This window comes from Ostrea edulis, chromosome 4 (assembly GCF_947568905.1).
Source record: "Ostrea edulis chromosome 4, xbOstEdul1.1, whole genome shotgun sequence".
Lineage (NCBI taxonomy): Eukaryota > Metazoa > Mollusca > Bivalvia > Ostreida > Ostreidae > Ostrea > Ostrea edulis.
The window spans coordinates 90,373,910-90,393,721 of NC_079167.1; the positions used below are offsets into that span (position 1 = coordinate 90,373,910).

Genomic DNA, 19,812 nt, shown 5'->3' on the forward strand with positions numbered 1-19,812 from the left:
GCCTGATACGATTAATTTAAAGTTGTATAAAGTAGACTTTACACATCAAATAGTTGATACTCGTGTTTTACTTCAAATGACGAGACGATGCTTGTGGATATATTTCAATTAATATAATATTCACACGGGTGTAAAAAGAGTATACGTGTTTGTTTGTCGACGATTTAAACTAAAGCGTCTACGGTTTTTTGAAACATCTCGTTTATTTTTATTTTAATTTAAACAATATTTATTCAATAGAATAAAAATAGCCTGCTACCCAATACCATCAATTTATTGAATAAATATTGTTTAAATGAATTTATAAAATTGAAGGGATCGGGCATACCCTATATAAGCCCCCTCTCCCTGGAGATCGAAACGATATGATCAATTTTACTGCTTTATATGTCCTTATTCATTTGATCTCCCATCTACATTAAGATACGACACTTTGAATGTTGAGTGTTGTTTAATAACAGTGCTTTCTATAAATGTATATATCATATCATGATAAAAATTTCTTTAACTTATTTTTTTTCATTTCATCGGAGAGATAACTCTTCGAAAAAGTACTGAAGAAACCTAAGAAATGCTTTATCTTCTTGGTTATCTTCCCAGGTAGTGAGGTAAGGTATATGTTTTCAGTGACCTTGACCTTTACAAAATGACCTTGAGTAACCATTGTCTGAAAACAATTTGCCTACCATTGACTTATTCATGGTCCCGTGCATGAGGATCCGGGTTAGAATAGGTCCTTAGTACCCCTTGCTTGTCGTAAGAGGCGACTAAATGGGGCAGTCCATCGGATGAGACCGCAAAAACCGAGGCCTCGTGTTACAGCAGGTGTGGCACGATAACTTATATCCCTCCCTGTTCAAAGGCCGTACAAGCGCAATAGTATCGGCTCCATATGAGTGAAAACTTGTCGAGAGGGGCGTTAAATAATATATAATCAATCAATCAATCCCAGGTGGCACATCGAACCATGAAAATGTATATAGACTTGCGTATCTTTATTTTGTCAAAGGTATCTTTGAATGTTTCATAGAGGCTAAAAAAGTCTTATTTCTGATGCCGCCCTGTACACACATTCAGTCAGGTTATGTTCATATTCAGAAATATTTTGAAAATCTATTTCTGGGATTTTCGGGACAAAAACACTTTGTCTCTAAGATCTATACTGTTAAAATTTATACATCATTGAGTTAAAAAATGAAAACAAATACTCTAAAACTAGCGTGTATTCATTATCTTTGCATAGTTTTACCATATCATTAACGTTTCATGTCAGTCCTGTTTGATGTATTGTAATGCGCCAAAATAAAATTTATCACATTTAAAAAAAAAAAAAAAATGAAGACATTGAATAATATTCTTAATTTATCCATTAGCAGTGTCTTATTTTAAAAATAAAATATATCATTGAGAAAATGAAGACATAAACTATTAGTTTTATTTCAATCGTCTTATTCCCACGAGGAATTTAACGTTAAAGTGTCCATTGGAATATCACATTTGTATCGTATGCATAATTTAATAAGTTATATGCCCTCAGCCTTGATCTGTAGTGTAGTACAACAGGCGAACTCGTTCACATTCTTCAAGAATTATAATATTATTTTTAAAGTGTCAACTTTTAATATATCATTTGTATTTCTCACAATTTCAGTGCGAGTATATATTATTTTCTAGAGCAATTAATTTTCTTTTTGTTTATATATATATGTATAATAAAACAATAAATTTATCGTTGTTTTGATAATTTCAGGTACTAATTATATTTCATTTGGGTGTCGTCTTGTGGCCTTCGACCTATCATGATGCATGTCAACACGTCTGTGTACTCAGTGCACTCTGAGGTTGCTTGTCTGTAGATCACTGTTCCAGGGAGTTTCAGAAGACACTGCTTACGTCATGGACTCCATCCATCGCTATATCACACTAGTGCTTATCGTGCCACACTACAACCAATTTGAAACTCTTGTCTCATCCGAAAGAATGGCGACTTTTCCTCAGAAGCCTTTGTTGAAGGATTGGTCGACATGACGCTAGTGACTGTGACACAAAGTCTCATGCCCTGATCCGACTGCACGCAAAATCTCATGATTTGACCCAACTGTGACGCAAAATCTCATGATCCGACCCAACTTTGTAAATCTCGTGATCTGACCAGACTGTCACACAAAATTTCGTGGTGCAGTCTGACTTTGACTTCTCCTGATCTGACCGGACTGTGACTTGCAATCTTGTGATCTGACCTGACTTTGACGTGAAATCTCCTGATCTGATCTTCCTTTGACACAAAATTTCCTGATCTGACTCGACTTGACTCTCGAAATTTCCTGATCTGACCCGACTTTGACTCGAGAAATTTTCTGGTTTGACCGGACTTTGACTCGAGACATAGACCCCCAGTACACTAAGCTAACCCATACACTGCGCCCATTACACAAGGTTTGAAATACACTGCGCCCATTACACGAGGTTTAGAATACACTGCGCCCATTACACAAGGTTTGAAATACACTGCGCCCATTACACGAGTTTTAGAATACACTGCGCCCATTACACGAGTTTTAAAATACACTGCGCCCATTACACGAGATTTAGAATACACTGCGCCCATTACACGAGGTTTATAATACATTGCAGCGCCCATTACACGAGGTATAGAATACATTGCGCCCATTACACGAGATTTAGAATATACTGCGCCCATTACACGAGATTTAGAATATACTGTGCCCATTACACGAGATTTAGAATACACTGCCCCCATTACATGGGGTTTTAAAGACTTCGAAAAATCTTTTAATCGTTTTCGTAATATGTTAAAAACATGATTATGATTTCTACAAAAGTACTCTTCATTTCCTCGTATCATCATTGGTATATCGTTTCAATTCAGATTTTTAAATTTCAATCTCTGTCATAATAGCTTTTTGTCTTCTTTGTCTCCATAAGAGTCCCTCTCTTCTTAAGCTCGTAAAGTACATGTACCTTTCTGGTAAATATGTATCGTGGTTACTCTGACAATGCCTTAGATTTGTATGCGGGTATCATCACTTGAAATTCATTTCTAAAGACGTACTCATATTCATAGCATTCAAAGATACCAAGAGTTATCTGAAGATCTTGTGAATTCCAGTTAACACGAATGAATATACATGTACATTTCCAGTTAACATGTACATGTACATTTCGAGGCCAAATCTTTGAAATTAATGACAACTATATTGCATGAAAATGTTACAATATGTTACAATTATATGCTTTAATAACCAAAAACATGATGTTTTCATGACTTTAAAATCATTTGATGTTATTTGAAAATGATCTTTTTCAGATTACATGCAAATCGAATACTAAACATAAATTTGTATTTATCTATATGTAAATAATGTAAAATACCAATGCTGGCAATATGAGAATATAATCATTCATGATAAAAGCATCTATAGGACGTGCACTAGGGGGGGGGGGGGGGGGGGATAGTGGAATGAATCATGTGCATACATCTCAAAGAATATTCTGAGTCCAAGACTTGAGGACAGTCACTCTCCATTCAGAATTCCAAAATGTAAAGTAGCACAATTTTATTTTTATGGTATAGCTGCATTTATTGACAATGATTTTTCTATTCCATCCCAAACCAAACAACTGTTTGTTAATGTTGTTTCCAATTTTTGGAGGATATTTCTATAATTCTAAACACCCACCCCCTTCAAATTCGTACAATTATGAAAATTATTTTTATTTCCACTTCCTATGTTTTAAAACTTCTCAACTGAAAGCATCACTTTACATAACACTAATGAGTACTAAGCTTGGTAAACTAACACAATCTGTGTTTTAAAATCTTTTAAAATTTCGGCATAAAATATTGCATTTATTGCTCTACAAACTAAAACAAATTCACCACTAAGCGCCCTATTATCTTGTGATTTGCAGCTTATATAAAAAAAAACCCCAAAAAACTCTTGATAAAAAAATATAGAAGAAAAAAGATATAATATGCAATTGTCACCCTTCAAAACATCTAAAAAATTTAAGCGCAACACACATAATATTACATGTAATTTTCATCTAGTTAAATTATGTTATTTTGACAATCTTAAAATTTCAACTTAAAAATCGTATTCTGCTGTTTATAGCAAAATTAAGCTAAAGTGCAAGAAGGTCAGATATGAATCTCTCAATGCGGATATTCTTGTACATGGAATTCTTACTAGTCTTTATTTAAGAATGATACACTCGTATGACCTTGTGCATCACAGCCCTTCCGTGTATAACAATACAGTTAACACGAACATGTACCTCAAATGAGACTCTTTCAAAGTAGACTAAAATAGGGGGGTGGGGGTGGGGTGACAATTCCATCACACACTATTGTAATATTACTACACCGTCTTTTTGACAGCAAAAATAATGGAAATTATTCAACTTTCACGCAAAATACTCGAGGACTAACAGAGGTTTATCTTGCTTCCCATTGAATATTGAATAGAATATTATTTAAATAAGAAAAAAATTCTCAAATCTGATTGGCCGAGAAACGGTGGAAAAAACAAAATGTCTCCCTGTGGGAGTAAAATCTCCCTCCAAGGTGGTGTTACCTAGTAACGGGAAACATTCCTTGATGGTGGGTGATATTATATATTTTTTTTAAAATCATCACATGCGATCTGCAGTGCGGTAAAGAGATGATTTGAATGAAATCGATTTATGTAAAGAAATAAACGATAATCGGCAGATTGGCAGGTATATTTATAACGGTTTTGAACTTGTTAATTTTGAATTGATTTCACCATGTTGAAAATTTATTATTTGTTTACGACAAAGTCTAGGTACAAAGAAATTCAGTTGAATTTTGTGTTTTGTTACATATCTAATAAATGTATGACATTCTGAATGAGGGTAACATTGAAAAATGTTACACACAACTACATGCACTATTTATATATTGCACACATAGTTAAACGTCTAGATTACACAAGATACACGTATAATAATAATATCAAGGCAAAAACTAAACTTACGAAACAAAATGAAAAATCAGTAATGATAAAAGCCGAATTTCCCCCCTCCTACGACTTCCCCACCCATCCCCCGAATGGTTGTCAATTTATTTGGTGGCAAAGTTTGTTCAATTTTGAGAAAGAAATTATTCACACATTCATATATAAATTGTACCTGTAATTTGAAAAACTCCGATAATCAGATACATGTACCACCTTTTGTAGAGTTTTGAAATGGAAAATGCACATTCGTAGAGCAAAGCGTGTTTCAAAGATAAACTTATTGGTAAATTGGTAGATAAAGTTGATAAACTTTTTGAAATTAGAAAAACAAAACAGCAAGTCCTTTAAAATGGTAGTTTCAGTCGATAAAAATACACCCCCACCAATAAAACAAAACCAAAATTCGATGACGTACCAGTTTGTGGCATATTCTAGTCTTTTATTGCATATCCTAGTCCCATCTCTTTTGCTAATTTATGCTGAAAAATATTTTTCCTCATATGGTGTGGTTATATCATGTATATACATATAAATATTTGTATGTATGTATTTGTTTATTTTTTAATAACAAAGGAAAGAGAGAAAGAAAAAGCGGAGTACCGACTTTAATAAAAAGACTTTATCTCATAGCGTTCTAAACTGCGATGATGGTATAACTGTGAAGTATAAAGTAACTCACACCATCTCGGGATTGTTATTCCGGATTTTGCTATTGTACAGTTACATTTTAGGTAATAGGATCACGATTACTTGATCACATGACAATTGTTTATGGTGAAATTCTTGACGAGGAAAACTCTTGACCCACCTCCTCCCCTTCACCGACCTAGAACAGTAGATTATGTCATGTACTTCTTATTCTATGTTAGTTTCTGGTCCATTAATGTTGCATGCATATTCTCTAGTTCCATCTTTTTGCCATTTTGTGGTTTTAATGTTTTTTCTTTCATTATATGATGTTCTAGTCCAATCATATTGTCCCTTTTTTGCCAATTTACAATTTCTAGTCCCACATTTGTAGCCATTTTATGGTTAAGTGAATTTTTAACTATATGATGTGTGATTGTGGCATGTATACTAGTTGTTGTGTGTACTTTTTACGGAGGATATTTGTAGCATATGTTATTTTGTTACAATGTTCCATTACTTCTGACTGTTGTTGACATTTTGATATAAGCTCTTTAATGAATATTTGGTTTTTGACAACAACAAAAACCCCAAGAATACAAAGCAGGGTAGACTTTGGCAAAAAGACTGTATCAAGCTTATAGTTCTAAACTAAGATGATGGTGTAAGATGCTTCATATTTGTGCGAGCTGGTTCTGAATACATGTACATATGTATCACCATCCTTTATCATAAACAAAATGATGTTTGAAAAACAATTATATTTCAAATTTCAAATATTTTACATGTATTTTCAGTTTTGAGTGGCCTTTTTGGCATGTACTATGTTTAAAAACATTTTTCTTATTTCCTTACCAGGGTGTCATTCTTCTCACATTTTCTTGTAATGAAATAACAGAGATTGGTATGTGAAATAAAACTGTATGGTACTCTTGGGATGTTTTACCTTTTATATCTAACAATACACGTTTACTAAGAACTTTAAGGAATCAGCAATGAGAATTATAGTGGCAGTTATTTGTTTTGCAGTTTGCAAACATAGGAAGATAATGAAGAATTTATGAGGAAAATTTCCAATATCAACTTTAAGTGAATTAGGCAGAAGAAGCTGACGATGATCGGTAGCATAAATCAATTTCTTCTTTAAAATGTTTTAAGCAAAATTTTGACCCCCCCCCTCCCTCTAATACAATTTTCAAATTACAATACAAATTTTGCGACAATTACAATGAATAAGTATTCACAAAAACGAAATGTTTTGAAACCTGGCCGTCTACAATGAACGTACATTCATGAGTACAGCTGATTCTGTGTAGAGTTAAGCGAAGTTTTGAATGACAAAAACGTTTTCTTGCAATTTCTTTTTTCTTTTTTGTAAGATGAATGTTTTTCATTTTGTCCATTGAGGATATGGTTGCTATGCAATGTGTATGTATTATCCCCAATTATGAAGGTTTACTAGTATTTGGAAAAAAGTCCACTTTTAAATGAATGTCTTTTTTAAATTCACAATATTATCAGTATGAAATAATATGCATTACAGCAAATACAGAATATATTTAGGGTAAATAAAACAGTTGTTCTTTAGTGGGAGTCTCATTAGTATTATAAATTTATTTTTGAATTATTGGTGGTTGGTTTAGGATTTTTTATGAATATGAAGTCAATTGAGCATAAGGTAAAGTTGAAGCGTAAGGTTAAAAATTTAAAATAACAATATGCATGTTTGTTTCACCTCACGAATATGCTAGTATACAAACCACTAAGACATTTTTCATTCACATACATGTAATACATAGCAAATAAGTTTTATTTGACAATGTAAAAATTGCATATTAGTGTACATTCAAATATATGAGGTAATGTACCCGAAATTATCATTTAAACGGTAGAGTTTGATCACCATCAACATCATATAGAAATTAAAGGGCATTTCGAAGCTCTATGAAAAGTGTTGTGTATTTTGCTGTTTCAACACAAAAACAAAAATGAGAGGTATACACCTGCGGTGAGATTAAAATCTAGGAAATGGCATTTATAAACTCATTTCAACATTTCAGTGACATGAAATTCAATAATATCGCCTTTGTCATTTTACATGATAAATTCAAATTGCATAAAGATGCACATTATAGCACATGCATCTTAAATTTACAACAAAAATATTAAGGAAAAAAACCCAACTCACCTCTGAATGATTTCATGTATGTCTTCCCAGAACATGGTTTTGTACTGATAGTTTTAGAACTTAAGAAGTTAAATAAAGGTATTCAGAGTTTTCTTACAGCTTTTGAGAACACCCACACACGACATACAGTCCGCGTTAGTTACATAAAGATCCCATCGCTGTTCCACCATGTTTAAAATGACGGACGTAATTCACATTCTTATGCATATTGAAATGACTCACTTGCAGCGAGACGATGCCTTTAGATTTTCAATTAAAGAAATTAATTTTCATATCTGAAAGTGCAATATTTGACAGTTAAAAACAAGGAAACGGTTATGTTGGAATCAATACATATTTTCTCAAGAACGTGTGTGTATTAAAGTGTTCTTTTTTTTTTTTTTTAAACTTCTCAATCCTCGCTCTGTTAAAAAATGATTGAATGCACCATTCTTCAAAAAAAAAAAAAAATGATAAAGGGGTGCTTGATAATTAATTTTGATACCCGAGCATATAAAGCGGTTTACAAAGAGAAATAAGCGTTTAGGACAAAGTGGTCTACTTCAATATTTGTGGCCTTAAATTAAGACTACATTGTCAATAGCAGGATCCATCGCTTTGCATACCACCCTTTCATTCCTTAAACGCCTGCTCCATTAAAGACGATAGACTCGTACTGCAACGAACCTTCTAGTGCAAGTAGAGCATTGTAAACGTTCGATTATTTTTAGGGTACAAGTTTAAAATATAGACTGAAAGCAGGCTACTGTTCCACTCATAAAGTGCATACCCACCGTTTTTTATACACGTATAGAAGTATGTAATTTGTGTAAGATGGATCGCACTTGAAAGAATTTGCAGACTATGTTTGTAGAGACTGTTGAGTCGAGGGTTTCTGCGTTTACACACCCTCCCAAAAAATTAAAGTCAAATACTCTAAAGAATTATGTCGGCAGTCATCCAAAGGTCACCTTAGAGACTACACCATAACCTCAAAGCCAAAGCCTCCTTAAATAAGCCGTTATTGTTTTTGCAACCCTTTCATGAAAATGTTTTTTTTATAGGAGTTGTGTAGAGAGTATATTTACCAATGTAAATTAGTACTTAATAAATAGCTTTGGATGAAAACAATTTCTTCTCCTGTGGTCATTTTTCTGTCAAGGTAATTTTTAAAAGTTGACCATTTTTGCGGAGAATTTAGAACATATCAGGAGTTAGTTGAATTAAATTGACAGTTTACTTGCATCAATCTCGACACGAGCGCATTATGAAGTAGCGGATAATGAAAAATGAACGGTTCGATGAATTTCTAGTATGTTGTAGCTGGCAGTAGTAGAAATATATGATGAAAGTATCAATAGCAAATTTTGGGGGTAATTATTTCGCTACGGTTGCCATGGTAATGTCCCTGATGAATGCCACATGGGTTTTTTTTCCAGATAACTTATGTAAATGTTATGAATAGAGAGAAATTCGTCTAATCTTATATTTTGAATAATTCGAACAAAATATTAGGCGTTCCATCATATAATATGATTGTTCTAATATCAGCACAACTTCTTTGAAGAAGTATATTTGGCTTGAAATTATTAACCTATAAACGTAAAAGAGCACTCGGCATTTCCTTTCCTGTAAACTTTGTATAAGATAATATTTTATGTTACTGCATTCAATGAACAACCTCTGTACATGACAAAATCCAAAGCAATATCGACGTTATTCAGAACAAGAGTCAAAACACCTTTACCAATATCATAAAGGTAGTTCCTGCTACTTAAGACACTTTGGAATTGGCAAACTCAATGGTAAAACAGCAGCTAGGTCTTTCTGCGATATTTGCATCACAAACACCTTCTTTCCCACCAAACCTTGCCACACAGTTATCTGGAGGGGCATTCCCAGATCTCGATATTGTCATCAGCTGGATTTTTTTCGTCACCAGAAGATACCTGATCGACGACGTGCTTGTCATACCTACCTACCAGAGTGCTGGTTGTGACATTTATCACTCCCTGATCTGTAATATGCTGTAGTACGCCTCTGACTGGGACAAATCCATCGCTTCAAGCAGGCCGGCTATCCTCGGATCAACACTGCCAGAATGTCAGTGCCTGCACTGTGTGTGTGTTTCACCAGTGCAACATTTGCGAAGCAATTTACCAGGCTGCCTCTGACATCTTTGAAGAGGAGAGAGAGAGGAGGAAAGTGAAGACTGGTTTTAAGCAATGATTGTGAAGATAAAACCTGACATATTCACGAAGCATGCAGCACTTCTCGAATAATAGAAACATCCTACCAAGAAGACGTTCATAGCATTCTGCGAAACCCGCAACAACGCCCAGCAAATCATCCAAATGTGTGCAAAGGACTATTGGCAGGATCTGCTGAGACATACAACCCTCCACTGGCTGCGGGAACACTCACGCCATGTACATAGAGACATGAGGAAAGCCTTTGACCCAAGTGTCATCAGGAACAAATAAAAAGATGGACAGGAGCTGTACTCTGAGAAGACCTTTATTAACTCTACAACCATTGAGAATATCACTCCCTTCTCCACCATGAACGAACCTCTCCACTGCGGAGAAGCTCAAAAATGATATTTGGCCTTTGTGACAAGGCTCAATAGAGACACGACATTCCGTCAGAAGTAATCAGGATAGGAATGAACTGCATACTATTTAGTCACATCCAAAAGGTCCTACTGTAATGCTGGGAAAAAGGCATAGTACTCAAGGACATTTGTAATGCTTAGATCGTAAATACATGTATGTATAAAATCAAAGAAAACCCAATAACTGCAACAACTATCGCATCATCCCTCCTCAACATTGTAGGAAAATCCTTCGCCTGTGTCGTCCTTAACAGCCTGCAGTTACTCGCATAACGCGTGTATCCTGAGGTACAGTGTGGTTTTAGAACTGCGAGGTTAACAATTGATATGATCTTATCCCTTAGACGGTTACTAGAAAAACGCCGCGAGCAGAGACACCCTTTATACGTCGCCTTCATCGACCTGATCAGGGTGCTTGACTTGGTTTGGTCAGAGCCGAGTGGGTCTCTTTATACTGTTATTCAGGAATGGATGCCCTTTCCTCCCTTTCAACAGCTTTAAGACGATATCTTCCTCCACATTAGAAGCAATGGAAGTATGTTTGATATGGTAACGTTCTCGGCCGAGAGATGCTATTCGCGGATGACACTGCACTCAATGATTCTATCGAGGAATTCCTACAGCGGCTCATCGCACACTTTGCAGAGGTCTGTATAGAGTTCGGTCTCTCCATTGGCTTGAAGAAGACCAATATTATGTGCCAAAACGTTCAGCATTTTCATCGGCAAGAATAACCTTGACGTTGTTGAAAATTTCACCTACTTGAGTTCCACAACCTGTAACAACTTCTCTATGGATACCGATCTGAACGTATGGATCTCAAGACAGCCTCAATCATGGCCAATTTGTGAAAGATAATATGTACCTACTATCAACACCATGCCGAAGGCCAACACCAAGATGAAATGTACCAAGCAGGAAATTATGGACATTGTACTTCGCCAGGAACACTGATTAAATGCCTTTCACCTGCGCTATCTTAGAAGACTTATGGGCATACCTGGTAGAACTGCATCAACAACAAAGACATCTTGAACCAGACAGAGATGTAAGGCATGTTCGTGCCCATGGATGTATACGCTGGCTGGGTCATATATTTTGCATAGATGACATTCTAAAAGATTATCTGTATGGCGAACTGACTGTGGGATCAAGACGTACAGGATGTATTACGTCATAAAGATGTATGGAAGAACGACATAAGCGCAGACGGCATCGACGCAGCGGACATGGAAGTGACGTTCTTTGAGACTTTGGCCATAACAGCTGGCCATTAACTGCGAAGATCTGCAGAAATGAAGCAGAGATGAGGGGAAGTGACTTAGCTCTTGGAGAAAAATAGTCGATGTATCTGTTTTACGACTGAGTCCATCGCGGCCCGAGATCCGAACTACCGCGTCAGACGATGCAATATATCTATAATTTACAATCTCTAATTCGATAGATTTGCGATTATGATTTAGAATACCGAGACATATTTCTAGATGTAAGTTGTTTGCAATTACATGTACATGTACTTTACATTTATGTGCATTTTGGTGAGGTTTTCTCCTGGTTTTACGTAGAGTGATGATGAGAATAATGATGATGAAATAAATAATTCAACAGAAACTATATGTCGGCGGCAGTCTTCAATCATGATGATAGTTACATTGTGATTCTAGTTTTCATCAAAATGTATTACTGATAATAAATACGATACATAAATAGAATCGTTTAATTCAACAATCATTTTTTTTCCATAGATGAAAACAGGTTCATTAAAGGTCTCTCAGCAATCTTTAATGTTCAAATAATTTATTACAGTGGTTTCTGCCTTGTGTATTAACCGAGAACCCCATGGCCCTATTAGGATATATGCTAATTTTCTGATATTTTGATAGTTTGTGTGGGTTACATGTATATAGAAATTTGATAAAAAGTATCAACACTGACATAAATAACCAGTTTATAATATGTACATACTATACAGTAATTCAGTCGAGTCCGCCCACCACATTCAGTTTTATAATCTGTACATACTATACAGTAACTCAGTCGACTCCGCCCACCACATTCAGTTTGATTGAAAGTTTCTAAAAAAAGAAGTCGCATTTGAATCAAACCAGGATTGACTGCTGCCTACACATTGCTTTCCTCGTCGTTATACATCTTTTCATAATACCCCACAAAACTTTGTAGGAGGCGATAAATTCGAAGTAATGTGTTAATATATTTCTTATACTGATTGCTTCTTACGCGCGGCATTAGAAGTGAGAACCTCGGGTCTTTTCGGATATGACCTTAAAAAAACACACCGGAGGTTCCAAATCACAACAGGCGTTGGCACGCTAAAGAACCCTCATTGGTCTAAATTTGTGGTACTTCAAAAACAGCTGGAGACATCTCAATATGAGTAAAAAAAAAAGTCTCGAAAATACGTAAAAAGCAAACAAAACAAGCGCACCTTTCAATCAAATCAGATGCCAAAATGTATAGAAGGTAAAACTACACCGGAAAGTACAAAATTACAGATATGTACAGGCATTTCAATACTAATGATGACACCTGTAGGTGGCACATCTATTAATAATATCCCCCTGTCGCCCAGATGACAAGATGAAGGAAAAATGCGAAATATAGCACCGGTGAATTTTGTCCTCGACGGTGTTTCTAAAGCATTTTTGACATTTTGTGAAAGGTATATATGCGCGAATTTGTAAAGGATTTTATTTGAAGAAAAAGTAGTTGTTGCTAAAAATGATTGATTTGATGAATATACGTTTTGATTTTTCTATCCTTGTGAAGTTGTCACTTGCACATGCTTGAAAAAATATTTTTAGGAAACAATGTAGAATGTGTTCACATAGACAAGAGGAAAATATGATTCTTAAAAAAAGAATTTACTTTATATGAATAGTAAGAAAACATCTCTAGTATAAGACTTTCACTGATATTCCCCACTGTACACTGTACTCTGTACTCTGCGATAAAAGATTTCATTGAACTATGGAAAACTTATCTTTGTTATGCATTTTTATAGGTTTAGATTTGCCTGCATTTTTAAGAAATAAATTTCAGTTTTGAAAGTACATGAGGGTACGAACTGTGACGCTTCACGCCAACATGATATTCATAACACGCTTCATGAAGTATGCCGGTGTGAAGCGGCGCAGTTCATATCCTCATGTACATGTATTTCTTAAAAAGTGAAATCTATTTTCTATATTTACATTCTACTTTCATTTCTGCCGGAATTGCCAACCGTTAAAATAGACGTACTACATATATCAAAACATATGCGCGCGCATAGTTTACAACTGCGACAAGTTCATAAGGAAATAGCTTTCAATGCAATTTATAAAGATATCAAAGGTAAATCAAATCATTGGAATTGTAAATATTTGTGGGTGGCGTCATCTTGCTCTGCTGTCAGTACATATGAGAAAATTGGAAGGTACTGCTATTAAACAATGGACTACTTTACAGAAAACTCTACATTGAACAAGTGTGGCTATCAAACGGCGCTAGGGTAGGTCACTGAGGGGTATTAATCATGTCTGTGTCACTACTGTTTGTTTTGTAATTATATTGAATACACAACTAGCGACATATATATGAACCGATATCTGTTGGTGATCTGGATGATGGAGGTCTCAAACAATGCAACATCCTTAACTCTAACCGTAGCCCTAGTGTTTACCTCTAATCCAAGTGCTTCGCGTTACTCCAACGATTCAAGTTTTAAAAATAGGAGAGGGGAGAATTCATTATGAGTTCAAATTAAAAGAAATGCGCAAACCTGATTTGAAATATTACCATGGTTTTGTCATACAAGACCTGAAGGTTGAGAAAAACATACATACATGTACATCGTAACATCATACATTTTTCATAATATGAACAGACCAACGTAAATGGTTCTTTCTACCGAATTTGGTAACGGGATCTAAAAACTTGTTAGGTACCTAAAAGACCCATCTTTCAACCAAGCGGAGAAGTTTGTTAAGGACAATTTCTTTTTTTTTTCTTTTTTTTTTTTTTTTTTTTTTACAATTTCTGGTGCTCACCTAAGTAATTTTTCGGAACTACTTTGCGGAGTTCGTCAAAAGCATCGTTCAACATGTGCATCCGATTGGCGGCCATTTTGAAACATCTGAAAATTGAATGGTAAGAAAATGAACTGTGGTTAATTGCATTCAAAATCATTTCAAGTTATATTACATTTGTTTCTCTTGAAAAATATTTCAGCATGCTCGTTCTCTTTTTTTTTTTTTAAATAGCTTGTTTGAAATGTACAAATTCACGATGACGTGTGAATTGCAACCACGCTGGTAGAGACGCGACCAAAATTAACACTGAACCCGGATCCATGGAGCTTGTCATTCTTATAGACGCAAATATTTCAAGAAATAAGCTGTCAATTTAAGGACCCCATCCCCAAAAAATTTGGTAAAATATTGTTTTGTGTGTGTGTTCTTGTGTACGTTACCAAGAACAAAAGAAATTTTGAAAATAAAGGTAATCATTACTTAGATAAATTAATTAATGAAAGAGTAAGATCGTAAATCTCAATTGTTAGTAATTTAATTTTGAAAAATCATATCAAATCAAACATTCTTGTTTCGACACACATGAACCCAGATATTAATTATTTCTTTGCTAAATAATTTTATCTAACACATCGTCCATGATTTTTTTGTGAATACGAATCTTACGAATCCAAAAGAACTCGCACACAGAAAATTTATTTTTATTCTGCATTTATTGAAAATATACTTTTCTTCAGACCACGTTAATTTTATGTCAATATATTCTTTCCTGATACAAAGTACAATATGTTTAAACACGTGGAATCCTATCGATCATGCCGTGTAGGATGATGACGCGTCACCCGCATTAAATGTCAATAATGTAATTAGCTGAATCTGTAACCGTGCCTTTAAAAACAGTTGTGTGAAATTTTTCAAATAGACAGTGCACATCTAGTATTATTTCCCCCAAACATGTTGCACTTCTGAAGAACGACTCTACTAAATCACGAGTCTTCAAAAGAGGGGTGAAATATTGAATTATGAAAATGACTGTCCGATATCATATTTCAGACAATAAGATTTCATTGACACCTGGTGATATTAAAGGAATATTTCATATTTACACACATGGAGTATGTACTGCGACGTTTACGCCTGTATTTTCGGTGAAAGGTTTAAGTTTGTGGTACTTCACCTACAACTGGTGACGTTTCAATATGAGTAAAAAAATCTCGACAGGGCGTAAAACAAACAAACAACCATTTTGAACTAACATGATTAATGTGTCTGTAGTACGCCATTATGGTATATAATAACTTGTGCAACGTTCACTATTTGATTTCATCTTAGATCCATTGATTGATTGTATATTATTTCACGTCCCCTCGAAAATATTTCACTCATATGGAGACGTCGTCACCATTACCAGTGAAGGGCTGCAAAATTTAGGCCTATGCTCGGCGCTTACGGCCTTTGAGCAGGGAGGGATCTTTATCGTGCCACACTTGCTGTGACACGGGACCTTGGTTTTTGCGGTCTCATCCGAAAAGACGCCTCTTACGACAAACAAGGGGGGCTGAAGACCTATTCTAACCCGAATCCCCACGGGACTTTTCATCTTAGACAAAAAGAATAGTTCGACATTTTTAGTTCCTTCTCGGATATATTTGTATGTATGCATTGCGCGCGCCTTCTTCACACGTGATTGGAAAGAAAACAACGGTGACTTTTGACATCGAGTTCATCGACTGTATGTGTAGAATAAGGAATAAGGAGTAGAATAAGGACCTATCGGACTAAATTCTTTATGCTAGATCCTGTGTAAAACAGAATCTATAGAGTCAAAAATTGATGGGGAAAAAGTACTCGATAAGCTCATAGGATAGACACGTAGTCGGCATTCGACTCGTGTGTATTCTTATATTGAAACTATTTTCAATTATATCTTTACAACCGTAGTTTTTTTATGCATATTTAATCGACTTTTTTATTTAATTTTATTCATAGAATACCGTAGTAACTGGAGCACGTGTACTTTTTAATACAATGAATGTGGATTCAACTGATTTAAAAACTTACTCAAACGAGAGATACCAAGGCAAAAACTTGGCTATTATAACATTAAAAATCTCATTACGTCTCTACATTCATTAAAATTTATCGGATTGTCAAGTATTGATACATTGTATTTAAATACACATTATGCCTATGTATTATTAGGATCTATTTTTAAAGTGACAGATCATCAATGGTGGATCCAGATTTTGGACGTTTCTATAAGAAATGGATCATATTTGTAAAGGGATGGGGCGTGCGCCTGGCGCTGGATGCGCCACTGTGAATATAAATTTATGATAAATCAAAATACTAGAGGCAAAGATAACGAACATTGATCAGTCTCATAACTCCTATAAGCAATACAAAATAGAGAGTCGGGCAAACAAGGACCTCTAGATATACCAGAGGTGGATTCAGGTTCCTAGGAAGAGTAAGAATCTCCTGTCGACAAGCTACACACCGGACGTGAGCCCTATATCCTGATCAGGTAAACGGAGTAATCTGTAGTCAAAATAAGTGTGCCAAGAACAGCTTAACAATCGGTGTGAAACACGCCAGACATCATTTGACCCAGTGATAGATTGTATTGGCAAACTAGACCGTTATAATGACCATAGAATTTGCGAAATGCTGACTTTAAAGAGACTGATTAAACCCCTGTGCCATCAACTTGTTTTCAGTAGCCTGCTTCGATTTAAAAACTGGTCATACGTTGAACAAGCTCTTGCATATCGAATCAGTTGAGATATACACCATATGCAGGTGATAATGGAATATGTACGTAACACAATTAACACACACACACACACACACACACACACACACACACACACACACACATATATATATATATATATATATATATATATATATATATATATATATATATATATATTCTCTTACATTTCTTTTGAAATTGACAACGGTTTTCATCATAAACAATGAATACATAATTGTTACAAACTAGTTTTATCTGTCCGCGTAATCATTACCAAATATGGAGGTTAGTCAAGGTCAAAGGTTGCATTGGCTGGAACTAACGAAATGGTCAACGATATATTTCAGTTCGTAAATCTTCTTTATATATTCTTTTTAAAAAAAAATATATGAAAACAGATAATATGTATACGGTGTGACCGTTGGACCGAGCGAAGCATGTACGTAATGGTCATTGGAGTGTCCCAAGTGGTAATCATAATTCCGTTAAGTACGGTAGATTATGATTCATTTAAAAATATATATTTTGAATGAAATTTCCTTGCGCTAAACACCCAGTAACATCTCAATATTAAAGGAGTTTATATGGGGACAACAGTTTTACATGATCCGCCTATTCATTGAACGCGGGAAATAAAACGCAAGGCGACGTAAACTGTGCATTGTGACGTCACATTTAGCCTCGACTTTTTTCTCTTTTTCAAAGCAAACAATTATAAACAACAATAATACATTCCGTATGCAATGAAAAAGGCCGTTAAAACTAAACAAAATTAACCAATAAATTCAAAATGGTAAAAAAGTAACCGTAATTTTATCGTATATTCTTATTGAAAGAAACTCATGAACTCGTTCATCTATTTAGTCGTATTACGATTTTATATGTATTTATTTGCTAAAACCTGTTACAATTATAATTATACTATTCACTTTGAACAAACTGAGTGTTTAAATTACGAATTGCACGTTAGAGTCTTCTATTATTGGCATTCAAAATAAAACACGAATAACTGTTGAAGCAGGTAATGAAAAAATAAATGGCGGCGCCCATATGGATCACGAAAATTTTAGTGAACGTATATAGAGATTATCTATTTTTCTTTTGCTGATTTTGACTTTTTTCTTTTACATACGTGTTACCTTTAGAGCCTTGCTTCGCGGACGGGCCTTCGGCCCGTCCGAGCTTCGCTCGGTATAAACAATAAAATGTCTTTCTTTGTTGTTTTATCGGGTGAAGAAGGTTGCTTGCATTGCAGGAAAAAAAATTCAGAACGCACTTGTACAACAAAAAAAACCCCGCATATTATTGTTTAATAAAGATGCAAACCATTGTCCAGTTTACTTCATTAGTATTATCATTTTCAAAATTAGACAAGATAGTTTTTATAATTAACATGTATTCGTTTCAATCCACTAATACCCATTCACATTTTTAACTGGAGGAGAATCCTACATGTTACTGAAAACCAATGGATCTTTCTACCAAAACAAAAATGATTACCCCAGAAAACCAAAAACAAATTCATTTTACATTTCAATCAAACATAGAATGCGAATCTTATCTAGCATTGATATACTTTATACATTAATTCGACAGGAGGTGAGATAGAGAGAAATTGCTGTCTTTCTTAAGTCTCAAGATTTTTGTAAAAAGGGACACGGGCGGGGATTAATATGAACGGGTTTTTTTCCTTTTACGAATAAAGAGTTAAATCGGTACTTTGCATTTCTTAAAGAATTGTGTTATATATATATTCGTATTATACACATGACACTGCATACACAGTTCGTATCGGTATATTTATTCTGTTCTGTGTTTATCCCGGTATCTTAGCTGATAATTCCTTCGCACCTGAGCTATTGTTCAGTAAGGGTGAATGGAACAAAGACTGCCGATCAGAATAATGTTTTTCTGGATCACCATTACATTCGTGATGAATATTTGTAAGTGTCAATAATTTCACACACAATACTGATTATTATTTTATTTTATTATTTATTCGGGGGTGGGGGGTGTTACAAAGTTCCATCATTCAATTTGCCGAAGTTTGTATTGGGTACCAATATATATTACTTCTTTATTGGTTGTAGATTTCAAATTTTCTTCCGGATCTTCTCGTGCCCAAAAATTGGTTTTCAGTGCCCGTGATGTTGAGGACTGGAGATACATTGCGACAGTTGGAAAAAATGATACCTCGTTTATCTATGTTTTAAATACCACCACATCCTGTATCCGTACAATCTGTTCTGATCAATGTAACCTTACCATAACTCCACATGACGATTTATCATATTTGAACAGTGGAATAATAAACTGTTATAAACGCTTTCAGTATTGTAGAATAGAGAGCAATAACAAAATTTCCTTTAGTGTTTATGAATCGTGTCCAACCAGTTCCGGTCACGTGTTAGTGGCAGTCAGAGACAACATACTCAATACTGATGGAGCATGTGGTCAGGAAAAACCGAATTGCTTACGAGGTCTGTATTGTTACCATGCTAAATCAAAAATATTTTGAAATATATAATTATTAAACTATTTTTCTCTCTCTAAAATGTGCCTGTGAGATTTACTGTTTGTACTAGCTGCAATAATGTAGCCCTCTCCGATTT

The 19,812-nt window shown here is 34.8% G+C and overlaps 1 protein-coding gene across 1 annotated transcript in view; it reads right to left on the reverse strand.

Moving 5' to 3' along the window:
- LOC125669385 (grainyhead-like protein 1 homolog) overlaps window positions 1-8,011 on the reverse strand; it is a 50,321-nt gene extending 42,310 nt beyond the window's left edge. The window contains exon 1 of the mRNA XM_048903845.2: window positions 7,819-8,011. Coding sequence (XP_048759802.1) covers window positions 7,819-7,853 — 35 coding nt within the window. The 5' untranslated portion in view covers window positions 7,854-8,011. The remainder of the gene's footprint in view (window positions 1-7,818) is intronic.
- Window positions 8,012-19,812: the final 11,801 nt, after the last annotated feature.